General features: G+C 54.9%; 1 protein-coding gene across 1 annotated transcript; it reads left to right on the top strand.

The window, feature by feature from the left end:
• The first annotated feature begins 396 nt into the window (after positions 1–396).
• Positions 397–7,376, top strand: LOC125519745 (protein NRT1/ PTR FAMILY 4.6-like). The gene is made up of 4 exons (XM_048684492.1): positions 397–567; positions 676–784; positions 2,118–2,335; positions 5,638–7,376. Exons 1-4 carry the CDS (start codon positions 565–567, stop codon positions 7,069–7,071), a joined length of 1,764 nt encoding a protein of 587 aa, XP_048540449.1. The 5' UTR covers positions 397–564; the 3' UTR covers positions 7,072–7,376.
• The last annotated feature ends 3,739 nt before the right edge of the window (positions 7,377–11,115 follow it).

The raw sequence follows: 11,115 nt of genomic DNA, 5'->3' as shown, positions 1-11,115 counted from the left end.
GACCAGAGGCCGTCAGGCGCCACACATCCCCGCACGTGCTCATTCACAGCTTCACCGAATAGAATACAGCTGGATATACGTACACCGCATCGGCCCAGATAATCCCTGTAAATGCACCCCATTAATCCAAATCAGTAACGGACGCTGCCGAGCTAGAAAAATGAAATGAAAAACAAGAACAAAAAAGAACAGAAAAAACGTGCGGCACGAGAAGAAGACACTGCTGCGTCGCGCAGGAGGGAGGGAGGGAGGGAGAGCGGCGTGCCGAGACGAGACGGACGTGTCTGCGTGCCCTCGAGTCCCCGTCAGCCGCCCCTGTGGGCTGGGCCGCCGTTTTACCGTTCTGCCCCTCCGGCACCCCGCTCCCCGCACTTTTAAATACGCCACCATGCCGTGCCCCTCGGACCTCCCCTGTCAGCCAGGCAAGTCACACACAACGCACGCACGGCGCTCCCCTGAGCCCGAGCCCGAGCCTTCCTCAACGGCCTCCGCTGCTCGTCCGGCAGTTCGGAGTCTCAGACCTTGAGAGTTCACACACGCGCGCGCGGAGAGGCGGGCGGCGCCATGGTGAGTCGACAGACCGACCGATCGATCTCCTTGGAGCCGGTGCGGCGGTTCTTGTTCGCTTGCCGTCGGTGCTGATCTGCCGGGTCTTGCGTGTGTGTGTGTGTGCAGGAGGACGGAGCGCGGGAGGTGGAGCGGTGGGAGGGGTACGTGGACTGGCGGAGCCGGCCGGCGGTGAAGGGCCGGCACGGCGGCATGGTGGCCGCCTCCTTCGTGCTGGGTAAGCAAACTCGACACCCTCCCTCGATCACGCGGCGATGCATGCTCATCTCCTCGGCCCCTTCCACCTTCTTCCAGAACCCTCCCGGCCGAGCCGAGCCGGGAGGCAGACAGAGGGCGACGCAGGGGGCCGACCGGAGCGGGAATAGGATGCCCGGGCGGGCGGGACACTCCGTATCTGCACCACAGGCGTGCATCATGGGCTCATCACCCATGGTCCACCCTCCCCTCCCCTCCCCGCCGGCCATCCCTTTCCCGATCCTGAAAGCCGCCGCGCCCTCCCTTTCGCCCCCGTCCTTTCTCCATCGGACCTTCCCTATCCGATCTCCCCGCCCGCCCGCTTTCGGGCATGTAGTGCTCCATAGCCGCCCCCACCGGACCTCCCTCCGACTTCCGCCGGGGCTCCATCTCCATTCCGCTTCCTCCTCCGTTGCCCCTCCTCCCCCTGCTTGATTCCTCGCTTTCGCAAACCGTGTGCGCGCGTTCCCATCCGTTTCCCGGGATTCATGCAACTTGGTGAGGAATTGGGCACCTTTACCCGCCGCCAAGTTGCATGCCAAGAGGGCAGACCGAGAGCCAACTTGCGCGACGAAGCTACAGTCCATGGCGCTTTTGCACGAGCCTTGGCACCCAAGCTCCCCAATGCACCCCCTGGCCCCTGTTCCCCCACTGTGCCATGACGGCGATCCCTCTCCCTCCGGCCCCCGCCCGCCGTTCTAGAAGCCTCGCGTACGACGCGACCTAGCGCCGGGAAAGGAACGGGCGGGGCCCTCGCGTGTGTGGAGGAGACTGGAGAGGAGAAGCTGACCGGCCTGCGAGCTAGAGTGGCCTCTGCTTCTCGCTTTGGTGGTTGAGGACGAAGGCATGATGGCGTCGAAAAGGCCTTCCATTTTTTTTTCGCCTCGCTTTTTACCCGCCCGCCCCGAGCCGTCCGAAAACGGGCGCATTAAAAACGGCACGAATCGCAAGGCGGTAACGGCGAGCAGATTGGCCGGCGCGCGTCGGGAAAGCCACCCGTGTAATGCGGGCGTTATGTCAGTTATTACCGCACATGCTGCGCCTGCAGCTTACATATGCTAATTTTGCACACTTGTGAATTGTTTTTTCTTTCAGGTTAATTTGAAATATAAGCCGTTTTACAGATTTTATTTAATATGGACTACATGCGGATGTATATAGATATATTTTAGAGGGTAGATTCACTCGTTTTGGTCTGTATGTAGTCTGTATTAAAATCTATGAAAAGTCTTATATTTAGGTATTAAGGGAGTACATTTATATGCAGCACACATGCTATGATCGCTGGTAACATTACCGTTGCCGTGTGCATGCAGTGGCGGAGGTGCTTGAGAACCTGGCGTTCCTGGCGAACGCGAGCAACCTGGTGACGTACCTGATGAAGTCCATGCACTACTCGCCGGCGCAGTCGGCGACGACGGTGACCAACTTCATGGGCACGGCCTTCCTGCTCGGCCTCTTCGGCGGCTTCCTCTCCGACGCCGTCTGCACCACCTACGCCGTCTACCTCATCAGCGCCTTCGCCGAGTTCATGGTACGCACGCACTCCCGCCGAAATATCTTAGATTTCTACCGTACCTGCCATCTCTCGATCATTACTACGCTTACTTCAGTACAGTAGTAATAGTAGCTGCCTGGCTGTCCATTTTTGCTGATGAATTTGCATCATGCACCGACACAAAAGACTTGCGTGGGCTATAATAGACTCATCCTACTACGTGGTAGACCGACGTTTCTGGATATACGTAGATAGTGCAATTAATATGGAGGAAAAAAAACTTGCGTAGGCTATTCTAGACTTATCGTACATGGTAGATCGACGATATACATCGATATAGTTAACATTGTCCTTATCACATCTCCGAGCTGGCAGATACACACCGGAATATTTCGTCCAGGTGTGCCACCACGTGGCCGAATTGACATTTCACTTTTCCTTTTCTCCTCGGCCGGTCTCGCGTACACGTCGTACGTCGACATGCATGTTTGACCGGCTGGCGAGGCCATCTCTTAGTTTAGCTACACAAAATCTCTCTAATAAGCTGCCGAAAGGATCACACTAATCAATTAATAACGAGGCCACGGTGGATGATGGATCCGAGCACTAAACACAAGCTACGTTGAGGCAACGACACATGTCCGGAGATAACCACATTGGCGAGGATTTAATAGCCGGTCACGTCAAATAATAACCCCGATTTTGATCCTCGACATGTGGCGCATGTGTGTTGCGTATGTAGGCTAGGCGCACTTCACGGATCCGCCCGTCCGTCTGGTCCGAGATAGATCTTCGCTGTTAAAATTATACAGAGACCCGGCCCTAGCTACACGGAGCACCACAGATGGATCAACTGGAGCACGTAGTTTCCCTGCGATCTGGGTTAGTAGTGGTCGGGGTGAAATGAGAGGCCAATGATTACTTGTAGCCATCAACTTTATTCGCCGGCCAAGAACAGGATCCATGCATGGGCAGGATCAGATCAGATTGCCTGGGTCAAAGGGAACTACGTACTCCTCTGATAACATTAGTAGCTAATCACGTCCTACGTACTGCGACAGCATGCACTAGGCTATAGTACAATACGTCGACGTACTAGCTAAGTTATAGCCGGGGGCAGGCCGTGATGGGCTTGATTTGGCTTAGCCATGCCACGCCATGCGTGGGCTGCTAATTGGATCGCTAGCTCGGATTAACAACCGGTCGTGGTCCGGTGACGGCGAGGCGACGATATCCATACCGCGGAAACAATATCCATGCTGCGTTTTTCTCTTGTTCGTGTGTTGTACGTCGCCCCGAGACGCTGACATGCGGGCCGTCGGGAGACTTTTCGCTGGGATGGGCGTGTAAGTTCCAACGTGCGTCGTAGACGGGCGTGATGGGTGCGGGTGTGTACGACGTAGAGGGTACAGGGACGTGGGTGGCGGATCGTGTGTGTAGGCGACGCAAGTGGAACATAATTTGCATCAGTAACCGTTCGACACAGGGCGTGTTTGGATGGTCCGGCTGTGTTGACGCGCATCTGGTTTGTCCAATCATGATGGCAAAAGCATGCGAAAGAAGCAGCAGCTAAAGTGTGGTCGCCGCAGTGGCGGAGCTAGGAGAAAGATCGACTCCACTGCTCACAGTGCCTGGCCAGCTTTTTTAAATGTTTTGTTAATCAAGTTCGGCAGTTTCTTTATCCCACGCACTTTTTCACACGAGATTGTGACATCGTGAGTCTAAAACGGATGTAGTACTATGTGCGAAGAGCAAATCTTATTACCATGTTATATGTAAAAAAACACTGAGCAACCAATTTGGCGGCCGCAAGCGAACAAAGCCGCCCGCCCTGCGGCGCCACACTTTCCGATCACGTCGCGGTCGCGGGCCCATGCGAACAACCCTCCCACCGGGGCCCGGGGCGATTCCGGTCATCCGGTGCGGGCGTGCGTGCGCGCGGTCTGGTTCTGGCGGCCGGCCGGCCAATCCGCCGGCGCCGGGGTCGGCAGGGGAATCTGGCCCTGACCCGACCTGACCTGACCGTCCCGTCAGGCACGCACGCACGCACCACTCGCCTGACCCGGTCCCGGGCTACCGTCGATCGCACAAGATCTTCCTTGTGTGCGCGATGATGCCACGACACGATTGGACCAATCCTTGGCCACCGCCACCATACGCTAAAGCAGCTGCCGTTGGTTCTCTCGGCCGCGGCATCTGTCCACACCTGTTGCACGGTGTTTGGCGGAGCGCGTGCCGGTGTTCCTGGACGGATTTCAGGAGGAACCCGACCCTCTTGAGTCTTGAGCAGCGCACCCCAACGGCCGGGCCGGGCAACGACAGGATCGTCGTTGCGGCCACCGGCCAGGGCCAAGTTGCCGCGCGCGCCAACCACGTTGTTGGCCGGCGTACGTATCGATCGCCGGGTGTGCGTGGGTGGGGCAGACTGACGCGCACGTTCTCTCGTGTCGGCGTCAGTCACGTACGTAGTGCATGCCCGGAAGGCCCGGTGCGGGGGTACCTGGAGGGCGGTGGTGATTTGGCCGGAGGATCGGGCCGGGACCAAACGGGGAGAGCGACCGTGCGTGCGTGCCGCGTCGACCCTCGTCTCCGGAGCTCTGGAGCTTGGTGCTTCTGCTTGGTTTCTGACCTCAAGATCCACGACGATCACATGCTCACCTGTTTGACCATGCATTTTTGTAGTCAACGCTGACTAATCACAAAGCAAATATTTTGGACAACAACCCAACGGGATGGCGCACAGCCAGATCGCCGGTCAAACGGCGCCATCTGCAGTGGGTCGGTGTCCTCTCCTCCGCTTTAGCACCGAGCTCACGGACCATGTCGAGACCGAGACGAGAGAGCCTATAGAGGGCCAAAGCGACGTAGCGCACGGGCGGCCGGCCGGCCGCCCACAGGTAGCACGGCGCCCACTTGCATGGTCCCTGTGGAACTTTATCGCTTTCGATTAATCGATGCAGGTTTTTGCCAAATCTTTCGACGTGATAATCTGATATGTTAACTGCAACTGGTTCTCCATCTAATCATGTCGCACCAATGCAATTACGCAAAAAAAAGTTTTTTTTTCAAAAGAATGCAATTATGCAACCAGAACCAGTGTCTGTACTCTGTAGTAGTACTTCATGTGAGCCATGTTTTTTTCGCATTAGCGAATGGCAGCGAAATGCTAGTATTTTGGGTCAGGCCGAGAACGTATGGGCCAATGGCCTGCGTTAACATATCAAACATATTTTTTTGGACAAGCCCACTTAATTTTACACCGGAAAATTTTCATTCCGTTTGGTGCATTTCTGAGTGTAATAGAGAGCTGATGTTTGAATGTTTGGGATGGCGCGCAGGGTTTGGTGGTCCTGACGATCCAGGCGCGGTCGCCGTCGCTGATGCCGCCGGAGTGCGCCAAGGGTGCCGGCGCGGCGGCGTGCGAGCCGGTGGCCGGGAGCAAGAAGGCGATGCTGTTCGTGGGGCTGTACCTGACGGCGCTGGGCATCGGCGGCATCAAGGGCTCCCTGCCGCCGCACGGCGCGGAGCAGTTCGACGAGCACACGCCGCGCGGCCGCAAGGGCCGCTCCACCTTCTTCAACTACTACGTCTTCTGCCTCTCCTGCGGCGCGCTCATCGCCGTCACCTTCGCCGTGTGGGTGGAGGACAACAAGGGGTGGCAGTGGGGGTTCGGCATCTCCACCATCGCCATCCTGCTCTCCATCCCGGTCTTCGCCGCCGGCTCCAGGTTCTACCGCAGCAAGGTGCCCACGGGCAGCCCGCTCGTCACCATCGCCAAGGTCCTGCTCGCGGCCGCCTCCGCGCGCCGCGGGGGCACGCAGAGCGCCAGCCACGGCGCCGTCATCGACCGCGCGCCCAGCCCCACGGGGAGCACCGACATGAAGGAGTACTGCAAGCCCGGGGGCGCGGGCGCCGCCGCCGACGAGGTGACGGAGCCGTCCCAGGAGCTGAGCGGCCTGAACCGGGCGGTGCAGTGCCAGCCGCGGCACAGGGCCCTGGCGTGCACGGTGCAGGAGGTGGAGGACGTCAAGATCGTGCTCATGGTGCTCCCCATCTTCCTCTCCACCATCATGCTCAACTGCTGCCTGGCCCAGCTCTCGACCTTCTCCGTGGAGCAGGCGGCGACGATGAACACCCACGTCGGGGGCCTCAAGGTGCCGCCGGCGTCCCTGCCGGTGTTCCCGGTCACGTTCATCATACTCCTGGCGCCCATCTACGACCACATCATCGTCCCGTTCGCGCGGCGGGTGACCGGCACGGAGATGGGCATCACCCACCTCCAGCGCATCGGCACCGGGCTGGTGCTCTCCATCGTGGCCATGGCGGTGGCCGCCGTCGTGGAGGTGAAGCGCAAGAACGCGGCCGCCGGCGCCGGCATGACGGACTCAGCGGCGCCGCTGCCCATCACCTTCTTCTGGATCGCGTTCCAGTACCTGTTCCTGGGGTCCGCGGACCTGTTCACGCTGGCGGGCCTGCTGGAGTTCTTCTTCAGCGAGGCGCCGCCGCGGATGCGGTCGCTGGCGACGTCGCTGTCGTGGGCGTCGCTGGCGCTGGGGTACTACCTGAGCTCCGTGCTGGTGACGGTGGTGAACGGCGCGACGGGGCGCGCGGGGCACCGGGCGTGGCTGGAGGGGGCGAGCCTCAACCACTACCACCTCGAGCGCTTCTACTGGCTCATGTGCGTGCTCAGCGCGCTCAACTACGTCTTCTTCCTGGTGCTGGCCATCCGGTACAAGTACAGAAACGCCGGGGTGATCAAGGGGCGAGAATGATCGATGCTCCAGTGTGTAATGTAGGTGTCGTCGGTGCAGGTGCGCAGTTATTATCTTGGCAAGGTAAATTTATGGAGGTTTCGAGATGGTGTTGCCGTGTTGCCGGGTCGGTGGGTTTCAGGGTGTTCGTTGTTGTGGATTTGATTGGTTGGTTAGCTGACGAAGAAACTCGAAATGAGTTTGGCGTGGCAGGCGAATGTGTGGACATAGGTTTCGGCTGATTCAAGATGAACAAGACAATCACCATCTGCATATATAGAGATAACTTATTATTAGTCCGTTTATATGGAAATGGTTTTCTGATCTGTCTTGCTCGCTTGTTTGACTCTAATGAATTCCTGTCCTAGGATGGTTGTGGTGGCTTGGGGCTTTGGAGGGTTATTGGTGGAGCCCATTTGTAAGAGTGACCGAGTGAGCTTATGCATCTCCAACGCTGACCTCCAAATTGGATACCGTATCCGTCTTCAGACGAGATGGGACCAGTCCGCATACACTGATGCGCGAGCAGGTGATCCAAAGCTAGCCGCAAACATCCAGCATTTTTTAAAGCACATAAGCTCAAAATAACTGCATATCAAGTGATAGTTTATCTAAAAATATTCAAATGCATTGGCAGTTTTAATTTAAATATTACAATCCAATATTTTTTAAAATTAAAGTAGTTCAAACTTGAATTCAACTACACATATGTACTAATTGTCCCTTTTAACCGCTAAGAGATGCTCAATCAAATCTTCTTTCAGTTGCACATGAGCTGGTCGATACTGAATTTGTTAATGTATTTGAACAAACCCATCAAATGTGGTCGGATTCTGCTCTGAAGGGTCGATAGGATCACATTTGTTAATGAATTTGTTAATGCATGATCACACAACATGTAATCACCTCCCACAAGGTATCCGGATCACATTGTTTAGCAGGTCCACGAACAACTGCAAAACGGAGGAGAGAGGCGTGGACCAGCGGCGGCGGAGAAGGGAAAGAGGCATTGGAGCAAGGGTATAACGGTGGAGGTCATGGAGCTCCGGGAAGGGTTTGGCGGGCGGCCTGGGAGGAGTTGCAATGGCATCGGCGAGAGAGAAAACGGATGCAAAGAAAGAGGAAGGGTGGAGAAGCGGGGTCCCGAAGGAGTTTTGGGTAGGCCGGGGATGTTGGAGTCCTATTTGGTGTTGTCCAGACTCTCGCAAAGCCTTCCTAGTTTGCTTCCAATTTACGGGAAAAAATGACGTCCGGACGGGCCAACGGATAGATACAAGGCCATGCTGGATGGCAAAACACGGCCAGACCGCATGGTTCAAACGGTTGCGAGCGATTTGAGGGTCCACTTTAGAAATGCCCTTAGCTGTCAAGGAGATATGGGCCTACTTGTAGGTATTCGTGATGTTTTGTATAGGGTTGACATGAACACCAACGTTGGTAGGTGGACACCGTGATGTGTAACAATATCATATCGATCCACCCTACCCCCCCCCCCCTAACACAAACACTACATACTGCGCCTGCATCAAATAAGTCCACACCGACAAAAAGAAACAACACATTAATCATAATCACCAACATGACCATAATTAAATGTCAATCCAGCCCAGGTAACATGCACATCGAGCTAGCCACAATAGACTGTGTACAAACAAAGGAGGGTGTAAGGGCATATTTATCCCTAAGGTGTTTTGGTGATTGATGACAATGCATTTGCGGACTAATCGTGTACCTCGAGTATTTCAGATATTTCATTACTAGGCACAAGACGGTTAGGAGCCCCTCGAAGATTATTGAAGACGGCATTTTTCTACGTTCCTTTTTCGGTGGATTTGAGTCGTAGGAAAGCCGTACTATTAAGAGGGGGTCCGCTTTGGAAAGGTTTGGGTGGAATCGTCACATACACGTTTACTCCTCTTTGCACCGCCTTTCCCTTAGCACTTTGGAGCATCCTCCGTTTCTTCGTGTTTGTGCAAAAAGAAGAATTCCTAGTGTTGCTGTTCTGGGGCTTGCGGTAGTACTGCTCTTCGGAGCGGTAGTACCGTAGGCCCCTGCGGTAGTACCGCAGGCCTTTGCGGTAGTACCGCAGGTGGTCACGGTAGTACCGCTCCTTGGGAGTCGTAGTACCGTGAGTCCTGGTCCGGCACAGCATCATAAGCGGAAGTAGGGGCAGATGTAATTTTTTACATCCGCTCCCTGCGCGGTAGTACCGCGTGCCTTGAGTGGTAGTACCGTGTCGGAATTTTGCACTGTTTGAAAATCAGCGGAAGTTTCCACGGACGTTTGTTTATTTGTCCGCGCCCTTCCCAGGCTGGTCCAATCCTGCCTTGCGGTAGTACCGCAAGGGGGTGCGGTAGTACCGCGTGAGCAGCAGTACCGCCCCAGCTTCGTTGCTACAGGCCTGGGCTAGCTCCTGCCGTGGCCACGGTAGTACCGCGGCTCGCTATGGTAGTACCGTGAGCCCTTGCGGTAGTACCGCAGGTCGCGGGCTGGTTAAGTGGATAATGGTTGGATTTGTCTCTCCACTATATAAGGGGTGTCTTCTTCTCCGAGTTGACCACCTCTTGTAACCCTAAGCTCCATTGTTGCTCCAAGCTCCATTTTCGCGCGATCTCTCTCCCTAGCCAATCAAACTTGTTGGTTTTCTAGGGATTGGTTGAGAAGGCCTCAATCTACACTTCCACCAAGAGAAATTCGATTCCCCCACTAATCCCTTGCGGATCTTGTTACTCTTGGGTGTTTGAGTACCCTAGACGGTTGAGGTCACCGCGAATCCATATTCCATCGTGGTGAAGCTTCGTGGTGTTGTTGGGAGCCTCCGATTAAGTTGTGGAGATTGCCCCAACCTTGTTTGTAAAGGTCCGGTCGCTGCCTCCAAGGGCACCAATAGTGGAATCATGGCATCTCGCATCGTGTGAGGGCGTGAGGTGGCCCTAGTGGCTTCTTGGGGAGCATTGTGCCTCCACATCGCTCCAACAGAGGCGTACTTCCTCTCAAAAGGAAGGAACTTCGGTAACACATCCTCGTCTTCACCGGCTCCACTCTTGGTTATCTCGTACCTTTACTTGTGCAAGCTTATTTGTGTTATTTCCCTTGCTTTCTTGTGTGCTTGTTGTTGTTGCATCATATAGGTTGCTCACCTAGTTGCATATCTAGACAACCTACTTTGATGCAAAATTTAATTTGGTAAAGAAAAGCTAAAAATTGTTAGTTGCCTGTTCACCCCCCCCCCCCCCCCCCCCCCCCTCTAGTCAACTATATCGATCCTTTCAATTGGTATCAGTGCCTCGCCTCTTTACTAAGGATTTTGCCATCCAAAGAGTATGGTTGACACCATTGACGGTGTGGAGGAGCACTCCGGTGTGAATCCGATCTCGCCTATGGGTGATGGGGGAACCGCGGTCTCTCGTGAGGAATTCAATGTGGCTTTGGACACATTGAAAACCTCCATGACGACCGAGGTTGAAAGCAAGTTTAATAAATTCATAGAAGGGCTTAAACTATCCACCGCACCGTTGAAAGTGGGTGATCCCACCAACAAGGTGACGGATGCTAACTCCGACAAGGGGGAAGCTACTAGTGAAAAGGCTCCTTCTTCTAGTGGTAAAAATGGCATCGACATCTTTGCCCATGTGGAACCTCCACTTGTTTATGGTGGACCAATTCCTTCCACTCATTTGAATCATGCCGGTCCTCCCCCTAAGATTGTGAAAAATGAGGACTTTGATTCTTGGGTCTATCATTTTAAGCGTCATTTAAATCATGTGAATACTAATCTTTGGAGAATCATTGAAGAAGATTTCTATCCGCACGACCGAAGCAACTTCACTCCTAGAGAAGCCGCAGATAATCAATTCAATGATAATGCTCTCTTCATCATCCAAGATGCTATTCCACCCGAAGATCTTCCTCACCTCCGGCCCTTCGCCATGGCCAAAGATGCATGGCACCAAATTGTTTCCCTCTACAGGGGAAGCGCAAGCATTCAACGCTCCAACTATGAAGTGGTGCAAGATGAAGCCGATGAGTTTGCTATGAAGGAAGATGAAGAACCTCGTGAGCTTT

Source organism: Triticum urartu, chromosome 7, assembly GCF_003073215.2.
Source record: "Triticum urartu cultivar G1812 chromosome 7, Tu2.1, whole genome shotgun sequence".
Classification (NCBI taxonomy): domain Eukaryota; kingdom Viridiplantae; phylum Streptophyta; class Magnoliopsida; order Poales; family Poaceae; genus Triticum; species Triticum urartu.
This window is presented reverse-complemented; position numbering and strand designations above follow the sequence as displayed.

Coding starts and splice junctions, on each gene's coding strand:
- LOC125519745 (XM_048684492.1), top strand. Junction 785..2,117: donor GGCCGCCTCCTTCGTGCTGG/GTAAGCAAACTC, acceptor GTGTGCATGCAG/TGGCGGAGGTGCTTGAGAAC. Junction 2,336..5,637: donor GCGCCTTCGCCGAGTTCATG/GTACGCACGCAC, acceptor GATGGCGCGCAG/GGTTTGGTGGTCCTGACGAT.